The sequence below is a fragment of the Xenopus laevis genome, chromosome 9_10L (genome assembly GCF_017654675.1).
Source record: "Xenopus laevis strain J_2021 chromosome 9_10L, Xenopus_laevis_v10.1, whole genome shotgun sequence".
NCBI classification, from domain to species: domain Eukaryota; kingdom Metazoa; phylum Chordata; class Amphibia; order Anura; family Pipidae; genus Xenopus; species Xenopus laevis.
The window spans coordinates 107702861-107726565 of NC_054387.1; the positions used below are offsets into that span (position 1 = coordinate 107702861).

A 23705-nucleotide genomic window follows, 5' to 3' on the forward strand; every position below is an offset into this window, starting at 1 on the left:
AGTTATAAGGCAGGTATCCATTTATTTTCAGTAATATCATATAATTAGATGGATATAACTTTGACACTAGAGGGCAGCAGAGAACATGGAAAGTCACTGCAGAATCATGTGACCAATATAGACATACAATGCCTTTTCCTATAGGGGATTGATTGTAAGATTAGTTGGAGCAGCAGAAAAAAAAAAAAAAAAAGAATTGTAGTCTATGGCTCTGTTGTCCAGGATTTCGATCTCAATAAGAAAAGGAGACCATCAGCTTTTGCAATCAAACTATGAAAGTGATGAGATGAAGCACTAACATACAAAAAGGATACATTGAATATAATTTTAATCAAAATATACACTGTGTTCACACAAAACATGGCAACTACTGCAATTGCTTTGAGTTTATATAATAAGATCCTCTTTAAAAAAGGGAGCTGACCCTTATAGGGCTGCTAATAGTAATTACTACTCAGGAATTGCACATGGAACAGTTTCTTTTCTGCAATGGAAATTGTTGCTCCAACACAGAAAAGCACAGTCCAAATCTTTTCTCCGTGTGCTACACGCTGAGGCCACGGAACAAAATAGTGCACGGTCACTTCTTAGGGTAAAATTTGATTTGAACTCCAACTAACAAACTGGCACCACTCAGCGACTTTTCCTTCTTGTTTAAGAACATGTGAGAAGGGAATGCATGGGTGCCACAAGGATTTGCAAACACAATGCTCATCACTGCTTTAATCATTCAGCCAGGAAATACATGACCTTTCATTATCTGATGGAAGACCCACTTATCTTTATATAATACACAAAAGCCATGAATATCTTGTAAATCGTATAAACAGGGAGCTCTGATGTCATCAGTTATAAATGGTGAGTTCTGATGTTATTTCTGTCCCATGACTCACTGAAACTTGTGTATTATAATAAATATAGTAATATAAATAAAGTACCCCCAGTTGCAAACTATAAGGATATTAGAAGTTACCTCGTAGTTCCATGACCTGTATAATATGGTCATGAAACTCCTCGATAACTTATAATATCCTTATAATTTACAAGAGGGGGTACTTAATTCAATATATATTAGCACTGCTGCACACTGTGATTGAGAGCTCCAATGATATTCTAGTCTCTAAGTCTCTTTTTTGCTCCTTTCCATATTTCTGGTTTTCTTGCTGCTGCTGCTTCATCGTTGCTCTCCTCTTCTGAACTTGCTTCTTCATCACTTTCAGATTCATCTGTTCCATCATCTGCATCATCATCCTCTTCCTCATCTGTGTCGTCCTCATGATCACATGCCTTTCTGCAGGGAAAAACCTAGTGTTTGTATTGATTTCCAATAGGATTAAGGGAAGCTGTGCTGATCAAATATGGATTCTGCATATGCAGAGTAAACAATTGAGTGTGCAGTTCACCCAAGATCAGCCAGCTTTTCAATAACTTTGAGATTCTTGGTAACATTGCAAAGCTAAGCAAGAATTGTGCCAGTTGCCTACTTTGTCTGGTGTGAATCCTAATAAGCTTTTTTATTAACCCAATTAAAAACAGAAAATATCTGTAATAGATAAAAGTATTTACAAAATGAAACAGGAAGTAACAATGTTTAGCATAAGCTTTAAGTATCATATATTTCAGGGCTGTAATATAGAACCAACAAGTATGGCAAGATGGAGACTTTAACATTGTAAACTTTTGTGTCACCTATGTGCCCTATGTACAGGAATTCCAGCAGGAACCAATCCATGACAATGCTCTACATGACAAACTATTATGTGAAACAGTTGACTGATAAGTGAGCCACAGTTACCTGTTAGATGTGATATCTCTATTCAGATTGGAAAACTCTCTGCCAGATTCAACATCAAACGGATCTTAGGAGGAAAAAAAAAAGATATAAGAATAAACATGGGTTTCAAAACAAACATCTTTCATGTCATTTACAGGGCAAGTTTATTCGATCACAAATAATGTATTTTTTTGTGCAAAAGCATGTGATATGATTTTTCTTCCACAGACTATGAGAAATTGCTTTAGGCCAAAACTCTGATGATGAGATAAGAGAGATAGATGGATGGATAGATGGATGGATGGATGGATGGATGGATGGATGGATGGATGGATGGATGGATGGATGGATAGATAGATAGATAGATAGATAGATAGATAGATAGATAGATAGATAGATAGATAGATAGATAGATAGATAGATAGATAGATAGATAGATAGATTACCCCTAATGTAAAATATAACTGTAAGTCACAATATTATATTTTAAGTCACAGAGTAGTTTCATGACCATATAAAGGCACAAGGTTGAAGGCCGAGTGCTTTTATACAGGTCATGTAACTCTGGTGTGAATATCCTAAATCCAAATACCGATATCTTCATTATCTTTATCATTGGCCGATGCTAGATATTCCCTCTCCACTGTCAGCACTTCTTCCACATTCTGGCAGTTACTGTATTTCTCCAATAGATCCTTGTTCAGCTCCAGAAAAACTTTTCCCCATTTGAATTTCCTCAGGAGGATAGTGGCCAGTTCCGGGAATCCTTATAAACGGAATACACACATTGTATGTTGAGTATGAGAATGTACCACACACTAAATACTACAACAAGCCTAAATATTTTCAATTCGTTTCAATTTATAATGCAGTGCACAGCTCACAACACCCACAAAGAATATATTATATAGATCTGTTGGGTATAATCCAATAATTTCCAAGTGCTTTTTCTCTCTTTAAATGGAAAGCAAAGAGAACACAAGTAGTTCTACAATTGCTTTACTGAATATGAATTCACTGGAAAAGAATAAGTGGATAGATATGTCTCTATTCTTTATCCTTCTCCAGGTTTGATTGGTCAGAGTAGTCAAAAGTAATCCCTGCAGCAACATAAAGGAGCCTTAAGGTCTGCTTATAGTCTGTACAGAAAGATTCCATAAAGCTATTCCCAACTAAGCATTTGTGCCATGTCCTTACCTACAATGCAAAAAGTTGCAGCAAAAGCTTCTACACAGGACAGCTTGCAGGGCCGCCCATAATTCACCGGGTTTGCCGCTATCAGGTAAGGCAGCAGTCGGGGATGGCTTCCTCTCATTTTAGCAAAGGGTGTTTCATCCAGTTTAGCCCATGAGCAATCTATCACCGCTACTCCGCTGTCTGCTACGATCTGTCTGGAGTAAGAAAAATGTCTCTGTTAAGACTACAGATGCTTTATGGAACCTAACAAGAGCTAAAGAGGCATATGAATATAATCATGAATAAATTCCTTAAAGGAGAACTAGCATGAAAATGAAAATGTAATAGAAGTTTCATCATACTGAAATAAGAAACTTTCTAAATACAATCAATTAAAATGCTGCATTTTTTTCTGAAATAACCAAGTTTATCTTCACTATTCCTCTCTAAGCATCTGTTTCTCTTCATTCTGTCTCCATGCAGCAGTTGGGTGTCAGATATTCATTGACAGTTAGATCCAATATATCTTATATGGGGAGATCCCTTTCCTGGCAGTATTTAGAGCTCACTCAAGTAACCAACTCCAATACAAGCAACATTTAACAAAATAACCGACTGTAGGGAAACAAGATTCCTGGTGATTTTAAAAGAGTAAGCTCTAATGCATCATTTAGGCAAATTGAGCCCCCCCCCAAGGCTGTATTAACTGTCAATCAAAATCAGACCAACTCATGCATGGAGATACAATGAAGAGAAACTGATGGTGGAGGAGGAGAGTGAACAGTAACTTGATTATTTCAGAAACAGGCCAGAATTTTTAATTGCTTATATTTAGAAAGGGTCTTATTTTAGTATGATGAAGCTTAAATTAAATTTTAATTTTCACAATAGTTTCCCGTCTGAACAGTCCTGGCCATGAAGCTAAATGGACACATGGAAAGCTGTGCTAAAACTTGTCTCAGCACCAATTATCCATTTTAACAAGCCCATTGAATTTGTGTAAGCTCCTGGATTCAGAACATTATGATAAGAGTTTAGCTTATTAACGCCTGTTGGGAATGAGACTTATAGACGCACATCTCTCAGTATTTGCAGCTCAAGCATTTCCAACACGTCACTTACTTGTCAGCTGGAGAGACGTACAAGGTTCCCATTGGACTCAGGATCAGACCATTAAACCTTTGGCTGATCCGCAGGTTCCTGACAAAGCCTTTCCTGACAAGTTTCCGTCCCGTACATCTCTTTGGGTCGCAGTGTCCCAGTTCCCACATGGCAAGCGCACAAGGAAACTTAACTTTGGTTTCACTCCCTTCTGCTCCATCCTGCTGAATGCTGGCTTCCATTGCAAATGTATGAACAGAGGGCGAGAACCCATTAGAGGATTATCATAACTAACCAGGTAATGTTATCTACAATTTTACTTGCTACTACAGCAAAGGGACTTTAAAGGGAAAATATAACCCCTTTTCCAGTTGAGTTTATGTAGAAAAGTGCATAAACATCTTTTAAAGTTCCAGATATAAGTGTACTCTTGTTACACAGACATACTTGATTCCACAGATTGAAAAGAAACCCTAATACTTTGCCTCTTCCCCCACCAGCCTTTCAGCTTTGCCTTGTTTAATTGTGATGTGATAGATTCTGGGATTTAAAATCCCTCTTCTTTCCAGATTATCTGTAACACCCACTATGAAAAGCAGAGTCCCAGAATCCATAGAATCTGTCACTTCTCAATGGAACATGGTGAGGGAGGGGACTAACAATACGAATAGGTGAGAGGCTATATATACAGGTAACATGTAACTCAGTAATAATAGGTGAGAAATTCTACATTCATAAAACCTGAGAGAGCGATCCTTCCTCCACATATACATATATATATATGTGTGTGTGTGTGTGTGTGTGTACTAGTGGGTAAGGCAGGTATGGGATCCATCATCTGGAAACCCCTTATCCAGAAAGCTCTAAATTACACTAAGTGTCACTGTGAAGCAAATTGTTATAATAATATACGTATATATATATGTACATACCATCTAAAGCATCATGCACTTCACTAGCAAAAGCTTCCAGGCTCTTTGATGTTTTCTTATGCCGACATTCTTTCTGTTTAGCAGCAGGAGCAGCTTTTCCATCCCTCTGCGCTTTCTTTTTCCCCATGACGGCTGCTTAGTTAAATATCAGCTCCTGACATTGGCCTGTCAAACCTTGTCATTAAACACAAACAGAGGGTGTGACATTTGGCAGGAAATGTAACCCAACAAATTGGTCTGGTTGGGGAGGGTGTTGGTGGGTATTAGGGTTGCCACCTTTTCTGAAAAGAAATACCGGCCTTCCTATATATTTATCTTTTTTCCCTATTAATAACATTGAGATGAACCATCATTTTTACCTGCCAGGCCAGGCAAATATCGGCCAGTTGGCAACCCTAGTGGGTATAAACTGCAGAGTCTGTTAAAAATATAAATTCCTCTTGTCTGCCACATCATGCCAGTAGGAGACAGAGAGGGAGAGAGAGAGAGAGAAAGAAAGAAAGAAAGAATGATAGAGAGGAAGAAAGAAAGAGAGAGAGAGAGAGAGAGAGAGAGAGAGAGAGAGAGAGAGAGAGAGAAAGAATGATAGAGAGGAAGAAAGAGAGAGAGAGAGAGGAAGAAAGAAAGAGAGAAAGAGAGAAAGAGAGAGAGAGAGAGAGAGAGAGAGAGAGAGGAAGAAAGAAAGAGAAAAAGAGAGGAAGAAAGCGAGAGAGAGGAAGAAAGAGAAAAGAGAGGAAGAAAGAGAAAAAGGAAGAGAAAAGAGAGGAAGAGAAAAGAGAGGAAGAGAGAGAGGAAGAAAGAAAGAGAAAAAGAGAGGAAGAGAAAGAAAGAGAGAGAAAGAGTGAGAAAGAGTGTGTGATGGCGTTACTATGTGCAGCCGCTGGGAGTTGCTGCTGCTGCACAATAAATGGAGCGAGGAATATATAAGTTATATGTATAAAATCACTCAGTACTCTGCACCCCGGCTTTATCCTACCTGTCTCCTTGCTTAAAGCCTCACTTCCGGCCCCCATCTAACACGCTTCCCGGTCGCCGCTAACTATTGTATGTTTCACGTCCCCGCCTCAACCAATTATTATCCGGCAGTTTCCCGAGCCACAGTTACAGCTAATCCGCGTAGACTTTTGCTCTTCCCATTCACACACATCCCCAGTACATGAGATTTGCGGCGGGTCCAACCAAAGCTTTCATCTACCTGTGTGTCTTCCACCTACCGCGAGATATTAAGAGGACTGATTTGTACGCGAACCACAGAATCCCTTTACCCATTGACCCTAGCGGCAGCAGTTCCGGGTTTGATGCCGTCACGTGGTTGTTGTTGATGGCTGCAGGATGAAGCTTTGCTTGGGAAATGTGGGGCTGTTGCTGCTGTTGTTGTGGGGTGAGTAGGCGCTGTGTCTAAGGATGCGGAGCCTCCTTTTTTGGCCTCCATTTTCCCTCTCAGGAGGATACTGTAACAGAACTACTGCTGCTGAGCATCTGCTTCCCATAGCAACCTTCAGGCTGGGCTTTTAGGGGTATCTAACCAATCACATAGGCATTCTGTCCACACTTCAGCCTGTCAGAGGTTTAGTGACCAAGGAATTGGGAAGCACTGACAGGGCAGCAGCGCGGCGTTGCTTTATGGCTGCTATCCTTGCTTTATGGCTGCTATCCTTGCAGTGGGACTAAAGGAGCATTCTGACCACAGTTGTCACTATTTCCATCACTGCAGCATTTAGAGCTTCTAGTCCTGTAGAATTGGACACAAAATGTCTGTTTAGGGTGGGTCTGTTGAAGTACAAGTATAAGACCCAGGAGAGGAAGGTTGTGAAACAGTGACTGAGGTGACATCAGTGTTGGGCAGAGGACACACCTCTACAGCACTTGTACCCTTAGGAATAGTGGATATGTTTCATTGCAGGAATAGGCCCTGTCAGCCAGTTAAAGTGGACCTGTCTCACAGACATAAAAATCTGTATAATAGAACTCCTTTTAAACTCCCTTTTATTAAAGCATTCATAGCTGTTGTTATCTCCTTTAAAAATCTCAGCTGTCAATCAAATATTGTCTGCCCCTCCTCTATGTCTTAGGCGGGGCAAGCAATTACTAGATGTCACTGCTCTCCACACATTCCCCCGTTCTCTTAACCATTTAATTGTGTAGTCAGTACACGGGGACAGACATCAGGTCCCCCATTCTGGTGCACAAACAAGATCCTAAAATGATACAAGGCTTGTCTTAATAACAGTGTCCACAAAATGGCTCCTGCCTGCTTGCTTTAATTATGAATTCCCAGACAGAAGGAAACAAGATTTAAATAATTTATACAGTGTAAATAAAGTTTATTTTGCTTGACAAACTAGATCAAATAGGATTTGGAATATTTCTTTTGGGTGACAGGTCCCCTTTAAATGTCTTTTTTTGGTTTTTAGTCGGCCTGGCAGCAGCAGGAAAGATGAAGATTGTTGAAGAACCCAACTCATTTGGGTAGGTTTTTTTTTTTTTTTTTCACACAGTTGAATATATTGGAGCAAGAGATAAACAAGAAGTTAGAGTGCACTACATGGTTCCCTTATTGGAACCTCTGAAAGACCGTGATTGGGGGGTGTGGGTCCTTTCTGGCCACCCTATCCCCCTCCAGGGTCTGTTGATGGGTCAATGATGCTGGGAGCTGGCTCCTCCCTCCAGTGAACGCCATATGTGAGATTATTGCTGACAGCTGTGTAACTTTAACTTTATACAACAGCTAATGCAGACATCAGCAAATCAAAATATCTGCACTGTAATTGGATTACATTATTATTATTATTGTCATTGTTTATATAGTGCCAACATATTCTGTAAATCTTTACAACGTTTATATGCATCATTCACATCAGTTTGTGCCCTAATGAACTTGAAACCTAAGGTCTCTATCACATGTGATGAGTCAGGGTCCCCATATAACTGCTAAAGTGGCCAACCCGTTGTTGTATATGTGACCACATATATTCTTTTTCTTCCCCTAAGGCTGAACAACCCATTTTTATCCCAGACGAACAAGTTACAACCACGAGTTCAGCCATCGCCAGTTTCAGGTAATAATATAAATAATAATAATAATTTTTATATTGCTTTTCTCCCGTGAGACTCAGAGCACTTATTACTGATTGAGAGGAGAGGTTGATCAAAAATCCTGAGTGAACAGAAATGTCTTGAGTCTGCTTTTAAAGACCTCAAGACTATTATTGGTAAAGAGTTCCATACTGTGGGTGCACAAGATCCAGAGGATTTTAGTGCTACTCTGGGCACCTTGAGTATTCCTGACTGAAGAACAAAGGGGTTGGCAGGTACATGAGGAATCACAAGCTCTTCCAGATAAACAGGGCCTGGGTTATCTAGAGATTTAAAGGCAAGAAGGTCAATTTTGAAGACAATTCTCCATTTAATTGGAAGTCAGTGTAGAACTAGTGTTTTATGTGGCATCAGTGATGTTGATGAGTAAGTAGTCAGTGTGGTAATGTTTGGTTGGGTAGCCACAATCTTCTTTGTAGCTTATATGTATCATTCGTTACTTCAGTTAGGATCCCATTATTCCAAGTAAGCTAATGTAGAAATTAGGTATGCACCAAATCCACTATTTTGGGTTTGGCTGAATCCTTCGCGAAACATTCGGCCGAATACCGAACCGAATCCTAATTTACATATGTGATTCCCCTCCCTGCCCCTAATTTGCATATGCAGATTCGGTTCGCCGGGCAGAAGGATTCGGCCAAATACTGCTGAAAAAGGCTAAATCCTGGCCGAATCCCGAACCAAATCCTGGATTCGCTGCATCCATATTTAAATATACGCTGGATAATTAACAGTACCATGCCGGTACCACAAACACATATTATGAATTCATACATTAAGCCAGCAGCAGAGTCCCCCTCCCCCCCCCCCAATCGTATGAAGGATCTTAATCCCCAGAAGCACTTACATGACCCTTTTGCCTTTACCAATATATAAGGCTGCACATATGCAAGTAACCTTTATCATCTAATACAGCTTATAATAATATAACTAGCTGTGTCTTTTTTTTCTGTGTTTTTAAACAGGCCCATCTCACCTTTTCAGACTGGCTGGAAAATGTTTCAATTTAGTGGAATCCACGTACGTAAGACTAAAAGTACCCCACCACTGCTCTAGTTTATTTAGTATCCTTGTCTGCTGTTGTTTAATGTCACTAAGCCTCGTTTTCATATTAAACACAGATACAAATACGAACTGTGTCCTTTTCACAATGTTACCCAACATGAACAGACTTTCCGGTGGAATGCCTACAGCGGAATCCTGGGGTGAGGCCTCATCTAAAATCAATCAACTAAATAACATTTAATAGTGTTTTTTTAAGGCATTTTGCAGATGTAAATGGTGCAACACTGTGCCTCAGGGGTCTGTATATGAAATTATATGTTTCCTGCTAAACAAATGTGACAGGTGACTTGTAATGTCCCAGACGGCTTAGCTATTACTGCTCTCTACAGACTGTACTGTGATCTTAAATGTTCCTTTCATGTTCTAGAATATGGCAAGAGTGGGACATTGAGAACAATACCTTCAGTGGCATGTGGATGAGAGAAGGGGATTCCTGTGGAAACAAAAACAGGCAAACAAAGGTTTATTTTCTTGAATAACTTCTGCAGTAAAGATCGCAGTACCATATTGTTTTACTCCGCACAACTTAAAGGGCAGCTTTTCTAAAAGTTGAATTATATGAAAAACAATATATAGATAAATAAATATTGCTTTACACCTTTCTTATCTGTTTCTGCAGGTCCTTCTCGTCTGTGGCAAGGCCAATAAATTGTCAAGTGTTTCTGAGCCGAGTACATGTCTCTACTCTTTAACATTTGAAACCCCCCTGGTTTGCCACCCACATTCTCTGCTAGGTAGGTTTAACCAATAATATGTCTTATTCCATGGAGCACATCATTTGTGATGCATTTGAGTAGATTAGCGACACTGGGGTGCACTCAAGTGCTCATTGATGGTGACTGCAATAGGACCTGATGCAATAAAGACATATTCTATGACCTGTGACTATATAATGCAGGTGTTAGTGGTTTTACTTTACTCATTGTGATACAAGGTTCCCTTGTTATGGAATCATTTGAGCTGAGTTCCTTCATTGCAGTGTATCCAACACTATCAGAAGGTTTGCAAGAAAAATGGAATGAAGCAGAACAGGCCCTGTATGATGAACTTATTACTGAGCAGGTCTGTATGTTCTCGTTGTAGTGATAAGAAAAGGAAAAGAAAAAACAGCCATTTCTTTATTAGCAAAGGTTTTGGCTTATGAGAGTGTTGGGGGGAATGACCAAGATCAGCAAGGTTTCTGGTTGCTTATGCTCAAGTTGGCATCCACCTATAAAGTGCCAAATTCAATGTAGATGCCTTAACGAAAAGCAAAATATATGACTGCTCCCTGACATGAGCTATGTTCTGTGCACTCAAAAAGCTCTAACCTTATGCCTAATTCTGGGATGTCTGTGGAAAATAAACCCTACATATAAATATTCTACTGTCCCTACAATGAAACATCTGTCAGCAATTCTGTTACAACTGGAGTGTTTTAAGGAAAAGACAGGTGTGTAGAGCTGCAATTAAAGAATTTTATTTTGTTCACGATAACAGGGCCATGGAAAAATACTGAAGGAAATATTTCGGGAAGCCGGGTACCTGAAAACCACTAAACTTGACGGAGAAGGGAAGGAAACCCAAGATAAACCCAAGGAATTCGATTCACTGGAGAAATGCAATAAGGTATGGTGTTTATTTAATATCAGAATTATTCCTAATACAGTTAGTATTACACAGCGGTTTCTCATACTATTTCAATAAATATGTATGGATCCACACTAAATGCACTGTCCAACAAGGAACTCAAGGGATGATCTGCAGAACATTCTTATGCTTTTTTGGTACTTGTACTCGTGCATTACACTTTGCAGTGTGGATGAGCCTTATCTGATGAACAATATCCAAGGAAACCCTGGAGATAATGCCTGCCTTGAGATGGTGTTAATTCCAGAATTTCTTTGGCATGTTGTGCCCACACGCAACTGATATGAATCAAACGAATCCCACATTAATAATGTTCCTTTCATTAGCAAGCCAATACGTGACGCCATTTACACTCATCTTTACTTTAAAACCTGTGTCATTTATCCAAACAGACAGACTTTACAGACTGTATTCATGAACTGCACACGTGTTGGGGTACGCCATACTTAGTCGGCACCCACCTGGGCGAAAATTGGCCCTATAATTCTTATCTTAATAAATGCTCACATAGGGGTATGTATTTTGTGACACCCTTTGTTTGGTACCATTACAGATAGAGATAATGGAAGTTTCTTTCAATTCATCAGTTTTGGGTTAAATATAAACAAGAAACTTAGGGGTTTGAACAAAAGATATCTGATTAAAGTATCCAAAATAACCTGAAAACCAAGCTGACACTCCATTCATTCTCTGGATGTTTCGAGTCAATTATTATAATAAACAGACTGCAGATAGAAAAGCAAATATTAAGAAATAAAAAATAAGCACTTGTGTAGGGGAGGGGAAACATTGGCAACTCATGTGTATCTCCTAATTTCCCAGCTCAAGGGGCTTGCAAAAAGGCATAAATATGAATTTAAATCTCCTGCATTTAGAAGTCACTGAGGGTCATTTATTAACACTGGGCAAATTTGCCCATGGGCAGTAACCCATGGCAACCAATCATATTACTGCATATATTGTTCTTTTTACAGTTGGCTTTAAAAAGCTAATCACTGATTGGTTGCTATAGGTAACTGCACATGAGCAAATTTGCCCAGTGTTGATAAATGAGCCTCACTGAACTGATATGATTTTTTTTTTGATAGGGCTACACAGAATTGACTTCAGAAATACAGCGCCTGAAGAAGATGTTGAATGAACACGGAATCTCCTATGTGACAAATGGTACGATCTCATTAAGTATACCGTCTATCAGTTGGAATTAAGAAAATATGTGATTGTGTAGAAGCGCATAGGCATCATTCTGTGCATGTCTTACCTTGTGCAATGTTCAGAAACATCCATGGGGTAAATTTACTAAAGGGGAAGTGACTAATGCTGGCGACGATTTGCCAGCGTTACCGGTTTCAGGGACTTTGCCGATTTACTAATGGACACAGGTGTAAGAGACAGATGCTGGCGGTCATTCACACTCTATCGTCAGGCAAATTTTCGCTGTGGCCAATGGACGTTACTCCGCAAATTCACTAAGACACGGATTTTATTGAACGTTACCTCTTTCTCCAGACTTGCCTTTCGCCAGCTCAGACCAAGCAAAGTGCATTGGAGTGCATAGCTCTTCCTCATTCTTCTGTTACTTACATCATATTTTTAGTGGAAAAAGTTTCTAAGTCCCAAAAACCGCTGGAGTCTTTTTCCTTTTTTTTCAGAGTGATAGCCTGCAAAAGTCCTTAAATTATTTTTTGGCTAACGGGGTTCCCCCATACATTTTCTAACATATGGAACATAAACTATACAGTGGGTTCAAGTGTAGGGCATTACAACAACTATATTTTCTTTATTAAGGTTCCCTGGGATTGTGTAATGTAATGTATTTACTGCAACATATACGTCCATTCAACTAATTTCCTGTTGTATGCAAATTAGCCTGAGCGAAGACCTCTAACGAAGTTGCGCTAGGCATAATTGAATGCTAGTGCATCTTCACTTTGATTGCCAAAGTAACGGTCGCGAAAATTCACAAGCATTCGGCGCCCTGGACACATTTTAGTAAATTAGCGTTGTCAGCATGAATTTTCGCTGGCGAAGTGTAGCAATGGGTGTGAAGCAGTCAATGGCGAATTTTCGCATGTTAGTTAATTTCCCCCTTTGTATAGGAAACCCATTGTAAATTGACAAACCTGCACCTTCGTGTCACATGGTGTGCCAATATTGGACTCAGACTTGCAAGATAAATATTTTTACCCATTGGTATTTATGATCTACATCAGGGTAATTTGAGTCTCTTTGATATAGTACAGCTTTATGGCAGCTCTGCTCTCACTATAGATTTAATGGCTGGCACAAAAGAATGGAAAAGAAGTTAAAAAGGTAGCCAAGGCAGTCATTGGACTAGAGATTGTGGCTAGCTGGGTTCGAACGCGAGGGGCTCCATATATCACAAACATTGTCAGGGTTATTTTAAAAATCAAACTATGGGCCTCACAGAAGCTCAGATTATTATACATCATCCTGAAGTCAAAAAGAATGAAGAAACCCATTGCTTTTCCCATTATATCACGAGATCCCTAGTTTATGGGAGTTTTTTTAATAAAATCGGACTTTTAAAAAATCACAAATTTTTCGGAATTTATTAAACCCCGTGGATGGAAAAGTCTGAATCTTAAAATCCGGCATCTCAGACCTGTCAAGGTGGGATATAAGTCAATGGGAGAAGACCCAATGATTGTTTGATGTGCGCTGGGTTTTGTGCAATACCCCGAAGTTTTTGGGTGAAAATTCTGAAAAATTTAATAATAAATACAGTGGTGTGAAAAACTATTTGCCCCCTTCCTGATTTCTTATTCTTTTGCATGTTTGTCACACTTAAATGTTTCTGCTCATCAAAAACCGTTAACTATTAGTCAAAGATAACATAATTGAACACAAAATGCAGGTTTACGTTATTAAGGGAGAAAAAAAACTCCAAATCTACATGGGCCTGTGTGAAAAAGTGATTGCCCCCCTTGTTAAAAAATAACTTAACTGTAGTTTATCACACCTGAGTTCAATTTCAAAGGTTATAAAGCCATTTCTAAAGCTTTGGGACTCCAGCGAACCACAGTGAGAGCCATTATCCACAAATGGCAAAAACATGGAACAGTGGTGAACCTTCCCAGGAGTGGCCGGCCGACCAAAATTACCCCAAGAGCACAGAGACAACTCATCCGAGAGGCCACAAAAGACCCCAGGACAACATCTAAAGAACTGCAGGCCTCACTTGCCTCAATTAAGGTCAGTGTTCACGACTCCACCATAAGAAAGAGACTGGGCAAAAACGGCCTGCATGGCAGATTTCCAAGGCGCAAACCACTTTTAAGCAAAAAGAACATTAAGGCTCGTCTCAATTTTGCTAAAAAACATCTCAATGATTGCCAAGACTTTTGGGAAAATACCTTGTGGACCGACGAGACAAAAGTTGAACTTTTTGGAAGGTGCGCGTCCCGTTACATCTGGCGTAAAAGTAACACAGCATTTCAGAAAAAGAACATCATACCAACAGTAAAATATGGTGGTGGTAGTGTGATGGTCTGGGGTTGTTTTGCTGCTTCAGGACCTGGAAGACTTGCTGAGATAGATGGAACCATGAATTCTACTGTCTACCAAAAAATCCTGAAGGAGAATGTCCGGCCATCTGTTCGTCAACTCAAGCTGAAGCGATCTTGGGTGCTGTAGCAGGACAATGACCCAAAACACACCAGCAAATCCACCTCTGAATGGCTGAAGAAAAACAAAATGAAGACTTTGGAGTGGCCTAGTCAAAGTCCTGACCTGAATCCTATTGAGATGTTGTGGCATGACCTTAAAAAGGCGGTTCATGGGGCGGAGCCTAACCTTCCATGTGAGCGGTACGTTTGCTCAGGAGCTCTCCATTCCCTAGCCCAGAAAGGTGTACAAATTGAGCACATCCCGACGCAACTCAGCACGATTACTGCAGCCCACTATCCCGAGAGCAGATGGGTCCCAAGAATCCGGCTAAAAAGGACTCCAAAAAGGTGTCTGAGTTCTTTGCAGAACGTAACACCAGGCAGTCGGGCGCCATCTTGGACCACCACGCTGATGTGCATGCAGACTCTGGCCTAACTGCTTCCCCGGTCACAGCAGCTGAGATTAAAGGCATGCTTACGGAGCTCAGAACAACACTCCAACATGACTTTAAGCTGTTTTCCGCTGAAATTAAGCGTGAGGTACGGGACCTCGCGGAACGCACCGACCACTTGGAACGCAAGATGGCGGAGTTCACCACTGTGCATAATGCGGTTGCTGATACGCAACAGATTATGGAGAAGGAAGTGGCGCGCCTTACCGATAAGGTTGCAGACCTTGAAGATAGGTCCCGGCGCTGCAACATTCGCATAAGGGGCATCCCGGAAGACGTTAAACCGGAGGCGCTTGAGGCCTACTTTATGGATCTCCTCAAGGCTCTTTTACCGGAGGCACCCCTGATAGATCTGACCGTTGACCGCATTCATCGGGTCCCCAAGCCCAGGACGGCGCCTGAGGCGGCGCCCAGGGACGTTCTTACTAAGCTGCATTTCTTTAAAACGAAAGAACGGGTCCTGATGCTAGCCAGGAAGCGGGACACTTGGCCAGACAAATATAAAACTCTGGAACTGTTTACCGATCTTTCTGTTGCTACCCTTGCTAAACGGAGGACATTCCTTGAAACTACGAGGTCCCTAAGGGACCATAAAATCCCCTATAGATGGGCCTACCCTACGAAACTTATTGTACTACGGAATGGAGTCTCCTACACCTTTGCCTCACCTGACGAGGCTAAGAAAACGACGTTCAAGTGGACCCACAGAGAGTCGGCCGCAGGTGACAAGACAGAAGCTCTCACCCTAGCAGGACCCCCTTCTCCTCAGACGCGCCTGGACACAGACTGGGAAGCCGCTTAGTCCCTGCTATTCCACATCTCTACCACCTTCTTCTTTTGATGGCTGAGAAGCGTACGGGACAAATATGACCCCGAGTCTGGGCTGGGAAGGAACACCAACACCTGCTCTCCTCTCCCCCCCCACTATCCCTGTTGTTTTACGGGACCCTCAGCAGCGATGACAACACTGAGACCGCTGCCGTTGCTGGACACTTTTCCTCCGGTTGAGGAACTACAGTTTACTGATTCAGGTTATTTTTTGGTTGTGTTTTTACTGTACTGTTATGCTCTTTATCCTCATGGTGATATGATAATCCAGACCAGGGTGTTCGTATCTTTGATCCCAACTCTCTCTTTCCCCTATGCTGCTGTCTTAATATGGAGGTATACTACTGCTTGTTTTCCTATACACAATGATGGTTCGTTTTCTACACATAATGTCAGGGGTCTTAATACCCCCAGAAACGTAATTTAATGCTAAAAGAGGCGAGCAGATTACGGGCAGATATCCTGTTCATTCAAGAAACCCACTTTTCTAAGCGCAATCCCCCTAAATTCTATTCTAGAAACTACCCACATGTTTTCCATTCTTGCGCTAATACTAAATCTAAGGGAGTTTCCATGTTTTTCTCCAAACACGTCACGCTAGATGTACATAAACATTTATCGGACTCGAATGGCAGATATCAGGTGGTGATCTGCTCGCTCAATGGTCAGGTATATACCTTGCTAAATTTGTACGCCCCTAATGAACATCAGGACACATTTGTGCGTAAGGTGCTGAATTTGGTTCATGACATGAAAGGGGACGCCTTGTGGTAGCCGGAGATTTCAAACATGGCCTTAAACCAATCGCTTGATACCCAAAGACCATTGGGGAAATCCCCCCCTCCACTTTCCTTGCGTATAGCCCATAAACTGGAAGAATGTATCTCAGACAATGCTCTGTTTGATGTCTGGAGGGCATACAATCATAATGCTAGAGATTATACATACTATTCTCCGAGGCATGACTCCTACTCTCGGATCGACCTGATTTTAGCTGACTCCCAAACCACTAACGCATTATTGAATGCATTTATTACGACTCGCTCCTGGTCAGACCACGCGCCTGTCATTGCCGATTTTACGGCACACCAAGATCAGGTCCGATCCGGAGTTTGGAGAATCAATGACTCTCTGCTGGCCAATCTAGATCACAGACAAAAGATAACTGATCATCTGACTGACTACTTTAAACTTAATGAAGCCCCAGAACTGACTCCGCAAGCAGTGTGGCTGGCCCACAAAGCTGTACTTAGGGGTGACTTAATTAATCTTAGCAAACAAGTGAAGCGTTCTAGAGAAGCTCAACAGGTGATGCTAGAGGACCAATTAAAAAACGTTGAAAACTCCCGACTCTCTGCTTCCCCCCCTACTCAGCAAAAACTTTTGCAACAACAGGCGGATGATCTTAGGATACAACTCCATAAGGTGCAGTTAGCTCGGACGGAATATAGGCTCAAACTTCTCAAACTAAAATATTACACTAGGGGTAATAAAGCAAACAAATTGCTGACCCATAGACTCAAGGGTATGCAAGCCCAGGCCCGAATTAAATCTATTACTCATAAGGGGGTACTTCTTACTAGTCCAAAAGACATAGCTGAATCCTTTGTGGAATACTATAGGGGGCTCTACAACCTGACCCGAAACGCCCATGATCATATCCCCACGCGACAGGAGATTGCTTCCTTTTTAGATTCGGTCCCACTACCCTCGCTCACTAGTCAACAGATAGAGACCCTTAATGATCCTTTACTGAAGAGGAAGTTTCGGCTACGATTAAGACCCTAAAAAACGGCAAGTCCCCTGGTCCGGATGGATACTCAAACGATTATTATAAGACATTCGCACATATTTTGGTACCTAAACTCACTAAACTTTTTAACTATTGGGTCGAAACCAACAACATTAGCTCGGAATTTCTTGCTGCCCATATTGTCACCATCCCGAAGCCAGGCAAAGCCCCAGATAAATGCGCTAACTACAGGCCAATTGCACTTCTTAATACAGACATCAAGATTTACGCCAAAATTTTGGCATCGAGATTCGCACCACTACTTCCAACCTTAATTGATAATGATCAAGTGGGATTTATTCTTGGGAGGCAGGCCCCCCGACAATACCAGGAAACTATTAAATCTAATTCATATTGCTGACCGGGAGTCTACTCCATTCCTGGCTCTGTCGTTGGATGCGGAGAAGGCATTCGACAGGGTAAATTGGTCTTACATGAATATGGTCCTGGAAAAAACTGGACTCCAGGGTAACTTCTTGAAAGCCATATTGCTTCTCTATACTAAGCCGTCTGCTAGAGTAAGAATTCCGGGTGCTCTGTCGGATGCCTTCGACATAACTAACGGCACGAGACAGGGATGTCCCTGTCGCCCCTCATCTTTGCCTTAATGGTGGAGCCTTTAGCGGCAAAAATACGACTACACCCGGGGATAGAGGGACTTAGGGTGGCAGCCTCTCATCACAAGATAGGGTTATTCGCGGACGATATTGTCATGACCATCTCTAACCCGACTTCGTCATTGCCCTTTCTTATGAATGAACTTCAGACTTTCCCAGCGCATTTCTTATTATAAGATCAATCAGGATAAAACGCAAGCCCTCTCCATAGGCCTGCCTCATTCAGTTGTAACCCAGGTTAAATTGCAATATCAGTTTGACTGGAGAACCCACTTATTTTACCTACCTCGGTGTTAAGATTCCTAAAACCCTGAACCAGGTATTTCAAGATAAACTACTTGCCCTTACTGCAGTCGATCAAGGCTGACTGCAGTAAATGGCAAAAGTTGGAAATTTCATGGTTGGGTAGAATTGTTACCACTAAAATGACTATTCTGCCACGCATTCTCTACCTATTTCGAACCTTACAAGTGCAGATGCCCCCAGTCTTTTTTAGCAGATCTCCAGAAAACTATTAGACACTTCATCTGGGATGGCAAGAAGCCCAGAATTGCTCTACGAACGCTTCAGCTCCCCACATCCTCAGGAGGCCTGGGAATCCCCAATATCTCTCTCTATCACAAGGCGTCTCTCCTTGAAAATGTGGTTAGACTACACAGTGCTTTGGGCCGTAGGAAATGGGTGGACATCGAGCTATCTTATATAGGCGGGGTATAGAATAGCAGAACTATTATGGATACCACTCAAGGCTAGGCCGCCCCTTCCTGACATACTTCAGACCACGGACCTTCTTTTGAAATGTTGGGATAGACTTCACAAACACTATGGCTTTGGGGAATTCCCGTCCACTCTTACACCAATCTCTGCAATTAAATTGCTGATTCCAGACATACATTTGTCAGAGTTTACTACTAAGGGCATCACATCACTTGGGGACCTTTACTTTGCTAATACACAGAGGCCTTTTGAAGACCTCCAGAGAAAGTATTTATTATCGGACAATGCGAGATTCCCACTGATGCAAATTAACCATCTACTGCAGTCGCATCTCCAAAGCCCTAAATCCATCAGGAGGTCTACGCTTATGGAACTTCTCTGTAGGGAGAGTGTTTACGGAAAAGGGGTGTTATCCGATTGTTATAAGTTGCTCCTGCAGAAAGATCCTGAACTTAAACTTCTTTACCAAATGAGATGGGAACAAGACCTCAATCTTCATCTCACCCCTCAACAATGGGACAGAATATTTTTAGCATCCCAGGGTGCCACGAGATGCACTAATCATATAGAAATAAATAAAAAAAGTGTTGTTCCGATGGCACCTTACTCCTGTGAAAATTCACAGTATTAACCCTAACTACAGCGACAAATGTTGGAGAGGATGCGATATCCCTGGTACTTTATACCATATGTGGTGGGAATGCCCTCAGGTATTGTTGTTCTGGCAATCGATATTTGCATTCCTGCAAGCTGAACTACACTGGACTTTACCTTTTGAGCCCCAAATAGCCTTGCTTAATGCCCTTCCTTCTTCTGTGAAGCCGCCTCAACGGAAGTTACTGTTCCAAATTTTTACTGCTGCTGCCACAATCATTTCGAGAAAGTGGAAACTGAACTCTACCTTTTCTCTTCAGGAGCTATTTACACTAATTTCCACTCATGAACAGATGGAGGAGATGGCGTCTACCAACGAGAACAAGAGGGAAGCTCATGAGGTCATTTGGTCACCTTGGAAGCTCTTTAGGGCGACTAACCCCACCACACAGCAAACCCTACATTAGACCCACTCTACGTCCCTATCCCAACTTAGTGCAACAGCTATATCACCTTGACAGGGAGAGTACCCCTTAGATCTGCATATGTTCTCTCCTGGATCATTAAAAGAGCATAACAGTTCAGAGCATAACAGTTAACCTTTTCTTTTTTTTCTTTTCTTTCCTCTGTTTTCTTTTATGTGTTTTCATGCTTATCCTTTATTGTGATTTCACTGTAACCGGAATAATGACTCATGTCTCTGTGGTGATTTGCATTTTTATATTTTATTGCACTCGGAGCATTGTGTTCCAGACATACAGCCTTTCTTTTGTTATCGCTGTTTGTGAAATTCAATAAAGCATTTCTCTGGTTAAAAAAAAAGGCGGTTCATGCTAGAAAACCCTCAAATAAAGCTGAATTACAACAATTCTGCAAAGATGAGTGGGCCAAAATTCCTCCAGAGCGCTGTAAAAGACTCGCTGCAAGTTATCGCAAACGCTTGATTGCAGTTATTGCTGCTAAGGGTGGCCCAACCAGTTATTAGGTTCAGGGGGCAATTACTTTTTCACACAGGTTTGGATTTCTTTTCTCCCTAAATAATAAAAACCCTCATTTAAAAACTGCATTTTGTGTTTACTTGTGTTATCTTTGACTAATAGTTAAATGTGTTTGATGATCAGAAACATTTTGTGTGACAAACATGCAAAAGAATAAGAAATCAGGAAGGGGGCAAATAGTTTTTCACACCACTGTAAGTGTAAAAAACCCGAGTGGATTTTAATCGGAGTTTGTAGTAGAAAATATTGAGATAAATTCAGACTTAGATAAATAGCCCCCTAGGTGTTGAACAATGGCAAAGCTGATTTCATTTTTTTTTTAAATAGCATTTATCGAGCATTATCCTAGTAATAGTACTTGGATATCCTACAACTGAAGATTTGCTCATCAATTAATTGATTTTATTTCATTTTATAAAGGCACAAGCAGGAGTGAGGGTCAGCCCGCTGAAGTGAACACAACCTTTGCACGAGGAGAAGATAAAGTCCACCTCCGCGGGGATACTGGAATTAGGGATGGACAATAACATTCCAGCACTAGTTCCTGTAGCTTATTCTCACCATTGAGGCTTATCAATGTCTGTACAACCACCATCCTAATAACAAAGAAACCTCAAGTACCATTTTGTTTGGTGACAACGTTTGTGATTGTACATCTGTGCTTTAACTTGTATTGAGCATCTCCTGTTGATGGCTAAGCTTGATTCCACGGGGAGAACTTGAAGTAGATCTGGATTTCTAATATTGCTTTAAACCAATTAACCAATGGGCTGTGGAAGGAGGAGAAGCTCTGATGGTTCTTATAATGCCGCAGACCTTGGATACTCCTCACAGTGCCTGCCATTGGCTTCCCTGCAAATATTCAAACACATGCTCAAGTGGAAAGCCTTAAAGGGCTGGTATACCTTCAAGTTATCTTTTATTATGTTATAAAATGGGCAATTTTAAGCTACTTTCTCAATTGGTTTTCATTGTTTATTTTTTTTTAATGATTTGCCACCTTCTTCTGACTCTTTCCAGCTTTGAAATGGGGGTCACTGACCCTAACTAAAAAAACAAATGTTCCGCTAAGCCATGAATGTATTGTTTATTGCTTCTTTTTTATTGCTAATCTTCCTATTCAGACCCTCTCCTATTCCAGTCTCTTATTCAAATCAATGCATGGTTACTAGGGTAATTTGGACCCTAGTTACCAGATGGCTGAAACTGCAAACAGGAGAGCTGCTGAATAAAAAGTCAAATAACTCAAAAACCACAAATAATAAAAAATGAAAACCAATTGCAAATTTTCTCAGAATATCACGCTCTACAGCACAATAACCGTTCATTTAAAGGTGTACCACACCCTTTAAATCACAAATCTATGGTCACATGGTGAAGCTGAACTTTTATTTTCCTCAATTACGGGATTTCACGAACTTCTTCCTGTTTAACTGGACAATTTTGAGCCTGTGGATTTAACAACATTGACAACTGGAATGTGAAAAACATTGGTGGTTCTCAACATCTATGTGCTCAGTTTATGGGACAGAGCCATTGATATGGCTGGAAATGAGCGGGGTCAGCGCATTGGATTGGATGGACCAATACTGATTACAATTTTGGAGGGCAGGAGTGTATTTCTTAACAGATTTGTATAAATGAGAATAGAAATAGTCCTGGACCCCAGACTTCTAAAGTAGAGCAAAACCTAAACATGATTGGTTTGATGTAGGTTATTGAAAATTAAATGCATTCCGTTTGTAATTCCTCCAGCCAAGTGAACTGGATTCTGAGCACCTCATTTATTATGATCTGAGATTTATAAACTGGATTTTATGATGGACTTTTCACTTAGGGGCAGATTTATTAAAATGTGGGATGAGAACTCACTTGCTATTCATTCCTATGAGCTTTTTAAAAGCATATTTATTAAATGGTGAACTCCATTGATAAATACAATTCTAAAATCCCATAGGAATAAATAGAAAGTGAGTGAGTTTTGCTGTGGTGCGTTTGAATCTCACATTTTAATAAATCTGCCCCCTAATTCTGGAAAAGTAGACACTTGGGACTGTCTTATTTTCTCCAATGATAAGATACAGTTCAGTCCCACCTGGAAAACAGTCAGTGGGCTAAATTCAATTTGCTCTTTTATAGCACAACAGATTAGGTCTTTAGAAATTTGCTGGAGATTAAATAAAACCAAGATTTTAAACAAGTCATTTTTGTGAAACCATAATCATCCAACTAAAATAAATCTACACACAAATACTTCCCTATGCATCACAAAATGATTATTTAATAAGCTACGGCCAATACATTGAATGCAAATAAAGGTCTCCTACAGAATAGTTAAAGGGGAATCCAAAAAACACAACTTAAGCTTTTTGAAAAGTAAACACAATTTCAAGCAACTTTGCAATATACATCAATTAAAAAATATGCAGAGTTTTCATGATTTTAAAGGTTTCTGACAGTTCCCTAAGCCTAGCCACCTGCTCTCCTGTGATCTGTCTGACTACTTTGCTGAGCTGGCTGACTACTGTTTACTTTGTATCAACGGCCATCTGTCCTCAGCCTACATCCTCCAAACCCCACAATTCCCTGCACACGTGATTTCAATAAAGAAAAGAACATCCCAGTGCAATGCATTGTGGGTTATGTAGTCCCTGCATGCTGTCTGTAAGCTGTGGAGAAGTTGTTACAATTTGTAACATCAGTGTTTAGTCCCTCCTTCCCTGCCAGGATTTCAAATGATGCAGAAAGAGAAGGACTGTTAAACAGCTGGATTTCAGCATAGAAAATGGCATTTAATTATACTTTTTGAAGAAACAGGCAACTGTGATGGGTATATTAGGGGTTTCTGTGTTATGTGGGCCTCTTTATCAAATTTTGGTTTGGAAGCTGGAGTTCCCCTTTCTGCTATTTAGCATTATGGAAAATCACTCACATATATGTAATCCAACGTTTAAATCCTAAATAATAGTGGATACTACATTGTGCAGCTGGGTGGAGCTTGCAGTATGTGCTACAATCATTGGAAAATGACATTGCTGCAAAGGTTCCTGACATCACAAAAAAACAGCACTCAGCTCAGAATTCACATTATTCATGTAGATAAAATATAATGAATGGGAGCAGGTTGTCTTCAGAGATGTCTTAAAGCCAAATAGTAGGAAAGTGCAGATAAGAAAGGCCAAGTGGCTGTGTTTCCACAGTCCAGACTGACTGGCTCCTCTCTGGGCGTGTCTATACCTTAAGGCAGAGACACACGCAGCAATTTCGGGAGATTAGTCCATCCAGCGACAAATTACTTCTTCTTC

The 23705-nt window shown here is 40.8% G+C and overlaps 2 protein-coding genes across 3 annotated transcripts; one reads left to right on the top strand and one right to left on the bottom strand.

Annotated features, from left to right (window-relative positions):
- Window positions 1–311: 311 nt before the first annotated feature.
- On the bottom strand, window positions 312–6332 carry tsr3.L (TSR3, 20S rRNA accumulation, homolog (S. cerevisiae) L homeolog). 2 transcript variants are annotated; one of them, XM_018236372.2, is made up of 7 exons: window positions 6198–6332; window positions 4984–5157; window positions 4073–4286; window positions 2972–3165; window positions 2367–2540; window positions 1796–1859; window positions 312–1291 (listed from the first exon to the last, which is right to left on the bottom strand). In XM_018236372.2, exons 2-7 carry the CDS (start codon window positions 5108–5110, stop codon window positions 1114–1116), a joined length of 951 nt encoding a protein of 316 aa, XP_018091861.1. In that variant the 5' UTR covers window positions 5111–5157; window positions 6198–6332; the 3' UTR covers window positions 312–1113. The 2 variants fall into 2 exon arrangements, with proteins under 2 accessions (XP_018091861.1, XP_018091859.1); XM_018236370.2 differs by lacking the exon at window positions 6198–6332 and adding an exon at window positions 5960–6097.
- Window positions 6292–22149, top strand: gnptg.L (N-acetylglucosamine-1-phosphate transferase subunit gamma L homeolog). Its single transcript, NM_001092992.1, is given in 11 exon segments — window positions 6292–6364; window positions 7398–7452; window positions 7975–8042; window positions 9045–9099; window positions 9201–9284; window positions 9512–9605; window positions 9764–9878; window positions 10124–10206; window positions 10624–10752; window positions 11862–11940; window positions 20821–22149. Coding segments are annotated over 11 exon segments (918 nt in total). The 5' UTR covers window positions 6292–6315; the 3' UTR covers window positions 20928–22149.
- The last annotated feature ends 1556 nt before the right edge of the window (window positions 22150–23705 follow it).